Source organism: Aulostomus chinensis, chromosome 10 (genome assembly GCF_037954235.1).
Source record: "Aulostomus chinensis isolate RoL2024-O1b breed Wild chromosome 10, RoL_Achi_v1.0, whole genome shotgun sequence".
NCBI classification, from domain to species: Eukaryota; Metazoa; Chordata; class Actinopteri; order Syngnathiformes; family Aulostomidae; genus Aulostomus; species Aulostomus chinensis.
The window spans coordinates 5,289,585-5,306,379 of record NC_141329.1 but is presented as its reverse complement, the minus strand read 5'-3'; the positions used below and the strand labels follow the sequence as shown (position 1 = coordinate 5,306,379).

The 16,795-nt window shown below is 41.5% G+C and overlaps 1 protein-coding gene across 3 annotated transcripts in view; it reads right to left on the bottom strand.

Annotated features, from left to right (window-relative positions):
- Positions 1-1,012: 1,012 nt before the first annotated feature.
- The window catches only part of dync2h1 (dynein cytoplasmic 2 heavy chain 1), a 96,822-nt gene continuing 81,039 nt past the window's right edge, over positions 1,013-16,795 (bottom strand). For all 3 annotated transcript variants that reach the window (XM_086215729.1, XM_086215731.1, XM_086215730.1), the window contains 11 exons: positions 16,607-16,682; positions 16,152-16,384; positions 14,997-15,101; positions 11,164-11,280; positions 10,949-11,056; positions 10,483-10,584; positions 7,101-7,190; positions 3,326-3,435; positions 3,148-3,229; positions 1,838-1,954; positions 1,013-1,730 (listed from right to left, as the gene is read on the bottom strand). In XM_086215729.1, the coding sequence (XP_086071855.1) occupies positions 1,569-1,730; positions 1,838-1,954; positions 3,148-3,229; positions 3,326-3,435; positions 7,101-7,190; positions 10,483-10,584; positions 10,949-11,056; positions 11,164-11,280; positions 14,997-15,101; positions 16,152-16,384; positions 16,607-16,682 (1,302 nt within the window). In that variant the 3' untranslated portion in view covers positions 1,013-1,568. The remainder of the gene's footprint in view (positions 1,731-1,837; positions 1,955-3,147; positions 3,230-3,325; positions 3,436-7,100; positions 7,191-10,482; positions 10,585-10,948; positions 11,057-11,163; positions 11,281-14,996; positions 15,102-16,151; positions 16,385-16,606; positions 16,683-16,795) is intronic.

Genomic DNA, 16,795 nt, shown 5'->3' with positions numbered 1-16,795 from the left:
CTGTCTCCCTCAACCCTCCTGCTCTTTTTCCATAACTCACTCATTACTTGTTTTAACACTCTCCATCCATCTTTCCCTTAAACCTCTCCACCCACTGTCGCTCATCTGTGTCGCCCTGTTTCTCTACAATTTTCTCATACAGGTTTTATAGCCTTTTTCCTGACTCTTCCTCACTCCCAGCACCCCCCACCGCCCCCATTCCTGTCTGTCTTTTGACTCTCTGACCCAGAGGGCAGTGTTTCCACAAAATCCAATCCTCTCTCCCCCCCCCCCTTTTTTTTTTAAACCTGCTGTTCCATTACACTCCCATTTTGTCACACTGCAGTACACACACAATACCCACTCCTCCTTCATTTCAACCCTTTTCTGTCTCTCACACACACACACACACACACACACTCACAGGGGAGTACACACACACTCAAAATATTACCACAACTGCATAAGCACGAGTGGAAAACAGAAAAAAAACAAAAACAGTAACAGACAAAACGAGACTTAATTAAGCCATCAATCAAATTTGATGCTCTTGGCTGGATTCTCTGTCTACAAACGAACACACATACACACACACCCCTTACAAAACTCACCAACTCCCTTGTAGCTCTGTGGCCATCCATCACAGCTTCACTGACTCTGATCAACCCTCAGCTGAGAGCCAATCACACAGAGGTTAGAGACTAACTGAGTGCTTGTATGTGCGTGTATGTGTGTGTGTGTGAGAGAGAGAACCATTTGCTCTGGGAACAGACAGTGAAGTGTTTCATGCCCAGAAAGCCTGTTTCAGCAGAATGGAGGGATGCAGAGCGATCAGCGTGAACTCTGATCTGAATTGTTTACCGTAGAACAGTTGTGATGACTGATTGTGTGTGTGTGTGAGTGTGTGTGTGTGTGTGTGTGTCTGTGGGAGATGGTGCAAGAGCCATCAAACACATCTCTGTGCTGATACCCTATATCAAAATCCAATGAAATTGAAAGTGTGTGCAGTTGTTGATAGCATATAATGCAAACACAGCTATCTATTTTTTTTTTTTTAGCAACCTTTGGTTAGTTTTTATTTTTGAATTGAATAAATACATTCAGGTAACAAAAAACTCTACAAAAAACATTCAAGGCTAAAACTTTTAGCCAAAAACAACATGACATCAGTGAAATTAACAAAAAAACTGCAGAATCAGTGAGATGGAGCTGGGTAAGACGCCTATCTCAGTGCTCAGAAACTTCAAATGTTTGTTCCTGATGTTTAAAGGTTCCTGCAACTCGTGATATTTGTGTGTAACTGAAGAAAAAAATTCCCCTATTTTAGCAGGAACTACATAATTATATGCTGCAACGTGATGCCTGTTTCCAAGAATTTACAGTTTTACAGTATATTGGATATTCATAATAACAATAAACAACTCCTTTTTGGCGCCAGTAGATCAATACTGCATTACAAGAGATAGTATTGTGAAATATTGCAGTATTGATATTTTGTTCCACCCAAGCATAGTGTGTTCATATGTCCTGCATGTTCTTTGGTTCAGTCTTTGATGATACCATCATCAACACCATCAGAATGGATCATCTTATTGTTGTTTAAGAAACAGTGCAGCTCCAGTCTGGATCCACTGGTTGGAGTTGGCTCCACAGGGCAGACGGACGTGCGTGACCACCTTCACCCTCTCTGAGCTGGTGTACAGGGGCAGGCAGATACTCTCGTCCGAGGCAGCAGCGTCAGCAGCAGAGTTCTAGAAGGGAACGTAACATCATTCCAGCAGTGCAAGTCAGTGCTGGACATTTAGGGGAAAATATTCATAGTCCAGTACTGGGATGATCATCCGGTGAACACACATACCTGTGGAACCCAGGCCATGTAGCACAGCGGAACTGCCGACACACTGGGAGAGTCATGTTGGTTCTCACAAAGATGAACACCGTCAAAACTACAACCTTCCAACTGGAGCCCTCCAACCTACAGAAACGAGAAGAACGAGGAAGAAAAGATGAAAAATAACATGAAATAAAAGTATCAAATAGTGAGGCTCTATAAGGAGAAGAGGGAAAGTGTGTGTGTGTGTGTGCGTGTGTGTGTGGGGGGGGCTGTCAGACAGACATCTCCACATCCACATGAGGAGGAGTGGTAATGTGAGTAAATTCAGTGCAATGACTCAGGGATTTTCCACAGTAATCCAGACAATAAAGGGAACTCTGGCGTCAAGTCGGAAATTAAAAGACAACCACTAAATCACCATAATCTGGAAGAGAGAGAGAAGAGAAGAATCCAAAAGAAATGCTGTATTGTGCTCTTAAGTGTGTCAGAGAGCTCATTTCTTCAGAACAATCTGACTTTTTGAGTTTTTTTTAAATTTTCCCTTCCCTGCACTCCCCCCATCACCCGCCCTTCTCTCTTTATAACCCTACCCAGGGGGTTACTAGATCAGTCAGGTCGTCCTTTAGCAGGATTACACAAAAACTACAGGGCCAGTTTTCATAAAACTACAGAGAAAAGTGAAACCTGGGCCAAAGAAGAACCCAAGACACTTTAGGGAAGGACAAGGAATTATTTTTTTTAAACAACACACAATGATTTTGTGTAATTTTTTTGCATTAGGAAATATTAAATTAACCTTTATGACAAAATGTGGCTATATTTCCAAAGCTCAATATCTCAAATCTGATTAAAATGCCTGATCAACCACCCTTATGTGACATATGTTGTGTTGTTTGCTTGTATTAATCCAAAGTTTATACCTTCAAACCCATGTATTTTTTAATATAAATGTTTGCTGATGATTAACATAGGTTTTACTATGAATGTTTGCCCATGATTAATTTGACAAACAAACTGAATACGTTAAACTAAGAAACATTTTCTGACAAGCATCTTTTCATTAATTGCAACACAGTAATCCAGCTGAGACATAATTAATTGATGTATCATTTTTTATTCAAGCATGAATCTTTATCACTGTGATTGTGTGTGTCTGTATTCGTTGTGTGTCTCACTCTGTCATTGTTTTCACTGCTGCTGCGGCAGAACCAATTGCCCCCCAGGGACAAATAAAGGTCACAAACTATAACGTTTCAAAATGGCTAATGCTTATGACAGTGCTAATGCTAATGCTAATTCATGCGGTAATATCATCACATGAAGTACAATTTTACCTTGATTTGTAGCTTGGCCTGTACGACGGGACTCCTCCACGATGACACAAACAGCAAGCTATCCATAGAACAGCCCACTGACCTAAGAATCACAAAATATATTATTAACTGCGGCAATCATTTAAAAAAAAAAAAAAAAAAACAGAGCAGGAAGATACATTTTTTTCCTTTTATTAACCTGGCAGTTTCTTGTCTGAAAGCATTGAGGAAGGTGTCAGGGTGGAAGAGCTCAGACAGATCTAGAGTGTCTGAGAGAAGAGCTTGTCTGGCTGCACGCTCCACCCAACTCTGCAAAGACAAACAAGAAAAACAAACACCCACACAAATATCAATGAATCTCCCAAATACTGCACACAATAAACACTGCAAGAAGCGCATAATTTAGGCCTGAACACAGGAGTCCAATAGAATATGCTGTGGAAAAAGGTTGCTGTTACTCAGTTTCTAATAGGTTTGTAAGAGCATCTTCAATTTCGTACCGTCCACGGTTTTAAACTACAGGTGTTCCCGGTTTTTTCTTCCACAGTAAAGCAAGGTGGAGTGAAGTAGAAACTACATTTACCACTGGCCCATCTGTACCCAACATCCTCTGTGCTGTGCTCTTCGTCGCAGAGTGGAAATCAGATGTGTGGAAGCACTTTGGTTCATTGGTGATGTGAAAGGAGAAGAGGTGACTGACAAAAAAAATGACATGCAGACACTGGCTGGCTGTGGTGCCACAGACGGTGGGGAATACAGGAGCCACTCTGCAAATCATCACCCTGAAAGATCCGTGAAGATGCGAGCATGGACAGCAAAGGCTTTAGAAGGTCAGTAAACATGAGCCAAAGTAAGAAATCCTTCATGATCCTGTGAAACTGTAATGCACCAGCTGGCGCAATTCTTTTATTTTCCAAAAGGGACTTTTAGGTCTCTCATAGCCCATCCCTTTCCCTTTGTCCTGCAATTGAGATGAGAGCATTTGAAATGTTCAATGTCAAATGATTGTCTATGTTTTAATGCACATGTTGTAATGTTCACTCTCATATTGTTGTTTGATAAATACCTACAGCATTCATTTGCATTTTTGTGTTTTGTTAACATTGCGCCGTGGGATGCTGATAGTGCTCCTGTACATCCCTAGTTTCTAACGTTACGATCGGACATGAGGAGTTGCCACTGAAATCCTCACACTAGTTGCATACACACTCACACACACACACACACACACACATGCATTGAGAGGCTACAGCTTGACAGCGTCCACCCTGACACATGCATGCAGGGACAAGAATGTGCACAAAAACAACAATCACTGTATCCAGCTGTGTGTGTCTGTCACTAGTTTCTTGTGTTCATTAACATCTGCTTGGATCAGTTAAACAGCTGCAAAACAATGTTACCTTTGTCCAAGGCCTGATATTTCTGAAGACACACTCTACTTGTATGTTTTCCTTTCCTCTGCAGAAATGTTGGTGAGTGGTGCAGCTGTTTTCACTCACTCGCCCAGCTTGAGCCTGAAGTCTACAGCGGCCATGTTTCAGCCTTCTGAGTTGACCTTAGACTGCAGTTTATATCTTTTCTGGCCCTCATTTGCGTTTCTTCTTTTTTTTTTATATCAGGTAGGCAGTTTTCTCTTGATCACCATAGACACTAGTTTCTTTAGAAGTCAGCTGAAGAAAACTGCTGACAAATACGAGGCGAGCTGAGTGAATGAGGTGAAGGAATCACCATTGTAAGTGATTATAAAACATAAAATGAATTTGAAAGAATATGATGCTATAAAAAAAATCTATGTAGTGAACATGAAACTGATGCTCATATCATATCATTTAAGAGATATGCTTGCTGGCAGATGAATGTACACACACACACACACACACACACACACACACACACACACGATCACCAGGTATTAATAATGCAGCAATCCAGTGTGTGCTGATATGTATGGTATTTTGTGTGTGTGTGCGTTTTGTGGGCTTTCAAGGTCGTCCTGGGCTTGTGTGTGCACTGCTGCGCTGTTAGCGCTTTATTCTTCTGCAGCTCCACAGCAACAGCAGCAGCAGCAGCAGCAGCAGAAGCAGCTTTGGCTCGCTTCGCCTTTATTAGACTGATTAGCTAACAGGACACAGACACACTGCTAACAGAGATATCGCTCAGTAGTAATGGGCAGAAATGGACAGCTAAGGACAGCGCTACCTCCAGAGAGAAGTACACGAAGACAGATGGAGTTCAGGTAGACAGAGGGAGACACACACACACATGAATTGATGGGCAGGCACAGAGGCTAGTAGACATGCACACTCAGGCAGTGAGGCTCGCACCTCCGCACAAATAATGAAATGCATCAAATTCACATAGACATGAAGTACTTCTGAATGTGCGTGTGTGTGTGTGTGTGTGTGTGTGTGTGTGTGCACTGTAGCCTGCCAGAACATATTGAAGTAGGCGTATAGTCAGACACAGTTGAGAGGAGACAGAGATGAGTTTCAGCCAGACCCTTTATTTCCTGGCACCAACCAATGGCTGACACTTCCCAGAACCTCATCCTTTTATATATTGACCCCCCCCCCCCTTTTTTTATGAAGCTCTTGTGAAACAACATTGGATTTTTAAAAATTTTTTTGGCATTGTTTTAGTTGAAACATCACTTCGAACACCTACCAAAAACAGCCAGAACAATCGTTTTGAACTGGACAAGCAAGGACTGCATATTTCACACTCCAAATCAACAGGGGGCAGCAGAGTACCAGAAAGAAGCAGCATACAGCTCTACTGTAAAACATTAGGAAGCATATACTAAAGTTACATACTTTCAGTTTACAAGTTCATTTTTATATTAGTATTGTCTGTATGACAGCCACAGCTACATAATTAAAAAACTAATGCAAAGCCTTTCTAATGGCCAGCAGGGGGCGACATCTGTCTGTCTAACTGTGTAGAGGTCTCAGAAAAGTCATTCTCACTTGTGTAAAGTGAGTAAAATTTCTAAATACATGTATGATCTCAGTCACTAGTTTAAATTCTTTCTCAGTGCAGCATTTTTTAAATTGTCGTACGGTTTAGAATTTGTTCCTCCAGAACATTACAGGACAAGATGGACTGTCAGTTGGTACCAGCCAGGGCGGGAAACATGAACCTCCTGAAATCACCTGATAACGTAACGTTATCACTCACTTGCCCACTCCAAGACCATGAACATGTGAGCCCATGCTGGTCCGACTACAGCATCACTGGTGTCGTCTTTAGTCGCCATTGCCCTGCATGAAAAGCCTTTAAAAAGGAGCGAGGACTTAGCGAGCGCTAGCAAAAAAACATGATGCCCCCGAGCACAGCGGAGAAAGATGGATCCAGGAAATCCATTAAAGCACTGGACTCCAGGTACAAAGTCCCAAGTGGGAAATACTTCTCCCACACTGAACTGACTCAGCTATATGAAGAGTGCAGTAGAAAGCAGGAAATGCAGCCCTTTGCATGAAAACCTGAGAGGAAACATTTGACCTGATTGTTCACAAAGAGTAAAAACCAACACTGTATCCACTGATACAAGGACAAAGGGGAGATTAATGAATAATAGCCATCTGATGTGAGCCTGCAGACACACAGAGGACTAATCCAGAGCAGCAGGAAGAGTTCAGCGATGTTAAAAGATTTCAACAAACAGTAAAAAAAAAAAAAAAGAAGAAGATAATCGTGGGTATTATTGAAGCTCTTAGCTGGTTATCAGTGCACATTTGGTTACATGCACCACTAGGCTCCAGGTCATGATATAAATGTACATTATAGTGGATCTGAAAGGAACCTGAATCATCATAATGACAATCAGAAGTTTCATTCCTGTGCAAAGCAGCTCATGTCTTTACTACCAGTTCACCCACAGACAATTCACCCCAGATTTAAAAAAAAAATTATATTCCATAGATGCATACTGGTTTTGATTTCAGACACAAGTATATATATAAATATAATACCTGCATGGCGAAAGCGCGTGTGACCACAGCTCTGAGGTACTGCATTGGCTCCTCCGGCCCATCCCACTTATTCTGCCACGTTAAAGGACACTGAAAAACAGGGAAACAGGGAATGATGGATTCAGATCCTTGATTTAAAACATAATTAGGTCAACCAAACAGCTGAAAGACAGTTAATTCTGCTATTCTCAATTAGTGAAACACTGTGCCTCAGTCAGGCTGTTTTGTGGTTAAGTGAATGTGCCTCTCTCTCTCTCTCTCTCTCTCTCTCTCTCTGTCGACGCAGACAGCCAAGGGTCCAGGACGGTTGCACGCTCACTGAGCTGCATCAAAACCAGCCCTCGAGGGAAAGCCACTCATGTTTGCTCAAAAAAAGTATTTAACTCTCTAGGTTGTGGTTGTTTCCATTAAAAAAAAAAAAAAAAAAATTCCACAGCAGGAGTACTGAGAGGTGAGAGTACAGAGGAGTGGACGCGCATACAAAGGTATTTGAAGAGCATCTGACCTTTAGCGGACATCAGAGAAGGGCTTTCACATCTCATCTCCTGTCAACAGGGAGGGTCTGCAGTACTGCAGTCTCTCCCTAATCCTAACAGGTAGTTAGAATCAAATAACCAGAGCCTATTCATCAATCAAAGACACAATTGATTAGAAAGCACTAGCACACACGTATGTGTGTGCGTGTGTGTGTGTGTGTGTGTGCGCGTGTGGGTGTTTAGGTGGAAAAAAATAAAAGATTTTCTCTGGAGACAACAGTCAGCTCAAGAGCAGGTTAGACGGCCAATGTTGTCTAAACTGTCGACCAGAGATCGAAGAACTGCAGGGCACTAAATATGCAGAGTGGGTGGACTGGGAACCTGACGGTGTTAAAGCTCGCAAGCCATAACGGAGCTAGAGAGAACGCGTATGTGTCTCTGCTTGTCAGCTACTGTTACTCTCCTGTTGTTTGTGTCACTATGAGGTCTGCAAATTACACCGAGGAATACATTATGATGTTCTCTATCAGTGTGAGGTGAGACAAGTCAATGATGCCGCCTGCTGCGTTGAGTAAAAGTTACAAACCCCAGAGGCTACGTGGAGGCTAAACGTGAGCCTCCTCCAAACCTTCACACTGCTCAAATTCAGAACACAATCTGGACCCATACCATCTCTCCACTCAATATTAACTACTGTCACCAAAATCTTCTCAGGAATTGAAAAATATTGATAGGTATTTAAGACACACACACACATACACACACACACAAACATATATATATGTTGTTTTAAAGCAGAACCAAAGAGAAAACAGAGATTATACTTCATCCAGTATAATCTCTGTTTTCCTTTTTGGTTTTGCACTAAAAAAAAACAATAAAAACAATGTTTTCCCTGTTAATGCCAGTAAATTCAAACTCAACCAGTTCATAAAATGCATGCGTGTGGGATTTAGCATCGCAGCCAAAGGTTTAAGTTGGGTGGTCTCCAAATGTGGAATGTTGAAGTACCTGGTGGAGCTTTCTGGCAAGCAGATTTTTATTTTTGAATGAAAAGCTTAAGTTGGGCTCCCACCCTCCAGCTTTCTTGTGCTAAGTGAAAGAAAAAAAATGGTTTTGAAAAATGTTCTAATACCAGAGATTGTTTAACCTTTAATGTAAAAGTTCTCCCAGCATCAACCCTGGCATCATCATATTAATGAGTTCTACGCTGACAACGGACAGTGCAGATATTTATTTCTGTTTTGCAGAACTGCTTGCAACTCTCGTCTGATGCCTGGGTGATTTCCAAGTATCTAATTATTTTTTACTGCACAGCTGAGGAGACAGGCAATGGAGCTGATCTGGAGCTGCAGAGCTCTTCCTGCTCCGCGTTTAAATCACATCACCTCCTCCGTTCAGCTCCTTCAGTGGCGTGTCGCTAGTTGCAAATGAGCTAATCAGTAATAGTTGGTTAAAACTGAGAGCTGCTCAGTTGGATACCTGCGCTGGAAACCACAACAGCAGCTGCATCTGGCCTTATATGCTAGCAAACTTATTTACATTCAGTCGTAGCAAGAATCACCAAACGTGTTTGTGTCCGTGCGTGTGTGTGTGTGTGTGTGTGTGTGTGTGTGTGATGAAAAATGATATGCACCTGTGTATCTGAGCTTTGTAAATCATTTAAACAGCCTGTTTTTATCATTAGAAGAGGAATACATAATTTAATCTGCAGGAAAAAAAAAATTCAGTTAATTATTCATGAGAGAAATAAATTCAGGTGAATGAAGAGAACAGATTAAATAGTAAAACTGACAATGCTGCTCTCTGCTGATGTTTTCCGCTAACATTTTGTTTGAGCTGCTGGTAATTATGTTTCATTCTGGACTTAATATATCAGAAAATGAAAGGTCCTATCTAAAGTGGGAAACTATGATCCCATTTTGAACTGTGTAAACTGTTTAATTAGTTGAGGTCACACGGAGAAAAATCACTCCAGAGGCTACGGTTTCTTCATCAGGATGTTTCACTGTGCATCAAGTTAACCGCCATTTGCAAATGTGACATCAGTCGAACCTGACTCAGCGATGAGCAGCATTTAGGGGGCAGCCTTTGATGTTAGGTGATTGTCTGTCTGTCCGTCCACCTCGACCCCATCATGTCCCTTCTGCCCGCGTCCCACCTAGCGGTCACATCAGGGTGCAAGCTGTGTTTGCTTAGGGGGCTACAACTCTGCTCTGTGTTAGCGTAGCTGTCCCTCGGGCCTTCACGTCAAACTAGGAAGGCGTTTCTGTGCAGACCCACTTGTGATCCATTTTCTTTTGTGTGGCCAAAGTGAAAAGATATTCAGTGGCTCAAGTAAAGGAAAATCGAAACTCAAGTGCAGCGACTTGACATAACACGTGATTCATCAGCAGCTACAACTTCAGGGAAAATTGCCGGCATCGGGTTTTGTTCCAGCATATGTAACGTTACCTGAGGAAAATCATAAACCAGGAAAATATAGCATTACATTTAAAAAAAAAAAAAAAAATCCTCATCGACTCGAGAGACAAGTCTGACAGGCTTTTGGCTCTACATCTAACCTGAGCATCCTGAGCTTGCTGGAGCTCTGAAACTGCTGATGCTGTTAGCAACCATTTACAGCTGTGAAGTGTCCACTTTTGTTGGTCTGATCACAAAGAAAAGAGATCAATGAGAAATCTGAGACTAAACTAAACTCGCCATTTTGGTGCCAAACAAAACTTCACCGATGTCTCGGAGAAAGCACGGCTACAGGACCAGGAATGAACGAGTACGCTTAGCTGTGTTTAAAACTGTAATTTCATTAATCTATCACTTGTAACACACTTTTTAAATTGACCTATTCATGTGAATAACTAAATAATATGAAATCTATATGTCCCGTTCTCTTTACCAGTTCTTACCTCTTGGTTGAGTAGAGCAGTGGCCAGCTTTTGGACCTCAGGTGTTAGCAGCTGGGTCCCTCTGATCACCTTGCTCAGCGCTGCGAGGGACTGGTGAATACCCTGAGACGACAGCCACACATTTGTCATGGTGACCTGTGATTGTAACGGTCTGCTCTCTCACCAGACATGTCCTTTGTCAACTCTCTGATTATTTCCTGATTAGCCTCTTTAAATTCAGAGACACCATCAAGGTGCTCTTCATTCAAGATAACACAAAGTATAAATGAGCATGTCGAGTCTCCGATGCCCTTTTTTTTTTAGTTATTCATGGTCAGAATTACACATTTTCATTTCATATAAGAGACTCATCTCATGTTTATTTGATTAAAAAAATATGAAAGAGAAATTTTGGAAAACAAATCATAACATTGTGTTATGTTATAAATTTTACATTAGCATATAATTTATAACATTACAAGCGCACCTGAACCAAGCGTATAGCGTTGAACTGCTCAAGAGTTATGAATGACAGGACAGGTGAACCCTGCCCATCCATGGGAGGCGCTACTTTCTGGTGGATCAGAGTAGAGCCCTGAAAGATAGACGGTGTGCACGCACACACACCACATAAAAAAAAAAATAATTAAGAAATTCCAGGAATGAGAACAGCAGGACAGAGGAAGCGAAAGAGGAACTAACCTGGTTGAGTTTCTTCCACAGGTTGAGGATGGGGGAAAGTCCGTTCGACCAGAGCTCTCTGTCAAACTTTGACCCTGTTGCTTCTGAACGGCTCATGACACGCAGCTGGGAAATCACCTGAAAGATGAAGAATTGTTGAAAAAAAAAGAGTAAGTGTACAGCAAAATAGATTACAAATCTTACTGTTTTCTGCCATTGGTTGAGTTGGATTTCAAAGAAAATCCGGTGTCCACTCTAAACTACTGTAATCAGCTGTCATCAACATACACAGCAGCTGCAGGACCAAAAAAAGGCCAAAACCTGAAATACATCTAATAGTGTCTCCTTGCACACCCAATCAAGCAAGTGGTCCTCTAAGCTTCCGACTAAGAGGACCACATTGTGATTTTAGACTTAGGGTGTGTGTTTGTGCATTTGTGGTAATTCTTGTGTAGTTGTGTGCGTGCATATTGTGAGGAAAGCAGAGAGTCTGATAAATGGTTTCCATTTGGTCCTGGGGAACTCAGTACCACCTGCTTTATCTTCTCTGCTCAGGAGGTAAAGTGTGAATATATACGTGTGTGTGTGTGTGTGTGTGTGTGTGAGAGTGAGAGAGAGAGAGAGAGAGAGAGAGAGAGAGAGAGAGAGAGAGAGGACAAGAAGGCAGGAGCAGACACCAGAAAATGTTAAATGTCACTACAACAATAAATTATGGCACAGGTTAGGATGGACATTTATGTATGTACATATTTTGGGATTCAAATATATTAATCTTTATCAAAGCTAAAGTAAAAAAAAAAGAAAAAAAAAGAAAGAAAATTTAAAAAAAAGTAAAACCTGGCAGCCACTGCATTTATATGCAACTCCGGAAAGAAAAAAAGTATCATGTAACAACGGTTTACTCCAACAAGGTAGATCTAGTCAAGGATTTAACTGGAATCAATTTAATCTGGGACTGGGGTTGATGCTATTTAATCAGGCGAATGTTCCTTGAGGTCTTGGACAACACGTCGATCAATCGTCTGCTGAGAAGAACTGGTGTGTGCAAATGTAAGCACAGATACAGTGAGACCCATACGTGCAGGAGACCTTCTTCAGTTACTGAAGAGCTGTGAATAATGACCTTCATGACGGCTGATCACATTCCTTTAGACAAACTGATATAAAGAAAAATCAGTTTTACGAAATGCAGGTAAAACTTCGCAGAAAGAGGGAACCAGCGCTTGTATGTCTGGAAGTTACAAGATCCTCATTCAGGAGCCTTACTGTCTGTCCGATTCTTATTATCTTAAAACGACAGTGAACAGGACTGGTGATGCTCTTCAGATGTTCTGCCCACAGACAAGCATGAGAGAGGAGGCCAATAACAGAGAGCATGAAAGTGACAGAGACTAATGACAGAAGGGCACGCACGCACGCACGCACGCACGCACGCATGCACACACACACACACACACACACACACACACACACTGGCCTTGTGGGAGTGTTAAACTAGGTTAGTGGTTCCACGCTACAGGAAGAATGGACTTAAATGCATGAGCACCCACATGGGAACTGTACACACCAGCTCTAATGGTCCTGTGTGGTTAAGTGTGTTTACTAGGACAATTACACACACACACACACACAAACATCTCACTCTATCCTTTCCTGCTCCTTTTTTTTCTTCTTTTCTTTTTATTAAGGGATATTTTCGATTTAATGACACGAGATATTTAGTATAGTTTATGTTTACAGCAGTTTACAGGGATCACATGATGTCCGTAATCATAATGATGTATTTCTGCTTTTACGGCGGACGTCACTCCCTGAGGCGTACTTCCTGGACACGTTTGCCTTCAAGCTGCTAAAAGACACAGAAATCTGATCACGCCTGCACTTAGAGCTGTCACTTCTGATCGCACCATTCAGGGATACCAGAGGCAGAGACAAAAGCTGTCATGGCTTGTAAGAAAAATGGGTAGATTTCCTCTTTATGTATGTGTCATGATTAAATTAGAACAAATATATATATATATATATATATATATATATATATATATATATATATATATATATAAAATAAATAAATATATATATATATATATAAATAAATAAATATATATAAATAAATAAATATATATATATATATTAAAAAATTAGTAAATAAATAAATATATATATATATATATATATATATATATATATATATATAGGGTGGTTATATATATAAGGTGGTTTCTTGACGTCATAGATGCAGTAATATCATGGAAGACTGGGCTGCAAGAGGCAACATCCAGCAACATAAAATATCTAATACTTGGTACAAGTCATGACAACGATAATGCTGCTCCTTCGTGTGGTCCAGGGAGAGTTGGTGAGGTGGTTGAATGCTAATCTGAGGAGTGAAAAACATGTTAACTCTTGTAGATGGGCACAGATATTTGCATTTAATTTATTTAATCTCCCTGTAGTCTGCTGATACTATATACTTTATGAAAATGGTTGAAAAACAGAACGCTTTCCTGGTTCCCTCGCTCATCTGTCTCTACAGTGAACATGGCGCTCTGTCAAAATTACATTATTGTTGCAGTACAGACTTTTTTAGATCTAACACTTACAATGCAATATTACACAGTGATAACATAACCTTGACAGTAATAGAAGCAGACGTGATATTCCCTCTCGTGCACGGGTAACTGATGTAAACCAAGTTTCATGTCTTTGCAAGGTCAATTAAATTTTTCAGTGAAATAAATGGAAACAGATGGCTGCCTGATATAATCATTCAATGTTACAAGGAACCCTGAATCTAAAATACACTTTTCAAGGACTGCTTCAGGATCACGGTATCACGACAAGACCGGGGCCGCCTCATGAACACGGGTAAAAACGCGCACAAATGTATGAACTCATACACATGTATACACACACAGCAAGCCTTGGTTCAACTGAATTAACTGCAATGTCATAACCGCACATTTCACCTACAATCAGGACGAGCAATTATAGCGACTGCAATCTGAACAGTAATTTGGAGTCAAATTGGTTTTCTCAACCATGTTGTGATGAGGCAACAAATAGCTGCTAATGTGGAGAAGCGAGAGGGCAGGACCACCTTTGTACAGAAAACACTTGTTGACTGACAGAGCAGAGATTTGCTTTAACAGCTGACCGGCTTCACTTGCTGACACACGGCATCAGCGAGAGTTTTGATTCTGATATTTGTGCTGTCGCGGCCCACTGATGTTGCATGAAAAGAACACAATAAATACGACAAAAACCCCAGTCAGATACAGGATATTACTGACAGACTAAATGATAAATCGAGTGATAGTCAATGTAAAAAAACAAAAACAAAACAAGTTTCTACTTGAGTAGATAATTTGGCTTTACACGCAGTGTGCCGAAGCAAACACTGTCTGTTACTGAAGAGACATTCCATGTTCCAATGTTAAAAGATGCTTTACTGTCCAGCAGGAGTAACTGACGTTCTGCAGGCTCTGCTCCTAGAACCTGAAGTTCTACATTGTCCTGTTCTGAATATCTTACCAGCGAGAAATGTCAGTAAATGTGTATAACTGTGATTTTGTGTGACACAGGCAGTGAGGCATGAATGTGACTGCATGTGGATTTGGGAGCGTATCAGTATGTGTTAGCTTGGGTAACACAGTTGAGAATGTGTGTGTGTGTGTGTGTGTGTTTGTGCCTTTGTGTTTATATTGATGTACTTTTGTGTGTGTGTGTGTGTTTGTGTGAGCTACAGTAAAGATTGAGGCTGTCAGTGTGTTTATGGAATGAGCAGGTGGCTGAGTGTGTGCATGTGTGCGTGAGTGTGTGTATGTGTGAGTGTGTGCGTGTGTGTGTTGCACCTGGGAGCTGATGATTCTCTGTGAGGTTCTCTCTATGTTGGCAGGCAGACCAAAGAATGCAGGCCTGTCATCCTCTGGGAGATTCTCTATTACACTGCGGTAGTCCTGGGAAGACACACAGGCACTAAGAGGTCACACACCCAAATTCACACACACGCTTGTGCAGTAGTGGTGTGCAGATTGACTCTGGCTTCATTTGAATACGTGTTAATGGTCAAATCATGCACCTGCCACCTACCTGAAGAGGTTTTTTTTTCTCCTTTTTATAATCTGCACCCACATGCCTGAACATTTTCAAGGCTTTTTTAAACTATGCAGAAGAGTGCACGAGCGGTAGCCCTCATGCACAGCTGTGTATCAAAACGAAGCTGTCAGTGATCACAGCTCTACAATGTAAATAATATTTTACTCATTAACAATGAATTATTTCACCACACATCCCACTTGCTCTAAATCAGTACATTGGTATGACTTAACCTGCCTGAGCCACTGATGTAACTGTCTTCCATGCATCAATTGCATTTATTCACAAACTATCCACACTGCTATTTCGAAGCAATGAGATCTAACTACAAACTTGAGGCGAGGGGGGGGTTACCATGGAGAGATGAGTTGCAAGTGTCCCAACAGGCACTTTGAAATCTTCTTTGAGCGTCCAAACACATCTGTCCAAACCTCATTTGATTCAGATTTGAAGTGTGATTCTGATCAGGTTTGCAAAAATAGTTTTTTTATGCGTTTTTTTTTCAACTCAATCTAGATAAAATCTGGACATGACAAAAAATCTGATCTGAGCTGGTGGTCAGAACAAGGCCTTTGTCCTTCCAAATGCCGCTAACACAATGTGGACTATCAATACTTTCCTGCTGATGACACCAAGAGCGGCATGTTGGGGAAAAGCTTCCAAGCATTACCGGTAATTCAGTACCTCTCAATTAATGCACGTGGGTCATTTAGGTAGCAGAGTCACTAAATTGCAGTTTAGGCTTCCAGAAGACAGAGGTTCTCTCTTGGAACATTTCCGTGTGGCAGGGATGCTTTTTGAATACCAACAGGAGATATTACAGGGAGATTACAGCCTGCGCGACAGCCCGTGCTTGAAAAAGGGGATTTACAATTTATGCCTGTTGATAGTGTTTCATCATGTTAACCCACCAATATGGAGCAAGAGTTTGGAAGGCTGATCTGAGTGGGAAAAATGAGTGTTCCTTTGCTCTTTCTCTGTCCAGCTGAGAGGGAGGACAAGGAGGAGGAGAAGAGACGTGCGGAGAAGAACTGCTCCAGATAAGAGCGTAGGATGCGGAGGTCGGAGGGGTTGTCGATGCGTCCACCGTAGATGGCACTCTCCAAAAGGCCGTGGACAAACTCCCACTGAAAAGCTTTACCACCTTCAAAAACACAAGAAAAGCCATAAACATGTGTAAAGACAGCATATAGAATAGCATTAATATTGCGTATACACTCATAACAAAGAGCACACGTGCATGTAGAAGTGCACATTTGGAGTCTTCATGTTCCATTAGGGGCAGTGTAAATTTATTCCAGAGCCGAGCAACACAGCAGAGGTTCCTACTGAATGGTGATCTTTTGGCTGTGAGCAGTCCTCCTACCTTCAAAAAGCCTGTGGATGATCTCAAAGCCAGCACGGAGGTCTGACAGAGAAAACTCATAGAACTTCGTCCAACCCTGGAAAAAACGGGGGGTGGGAGATACATGATATATTGAGTGCTAAGTTTCAGAGCCTCTCGACTGAAATGACTCTCATGGCTTTTATTCATGAAGTGAATATGGGCTCTATC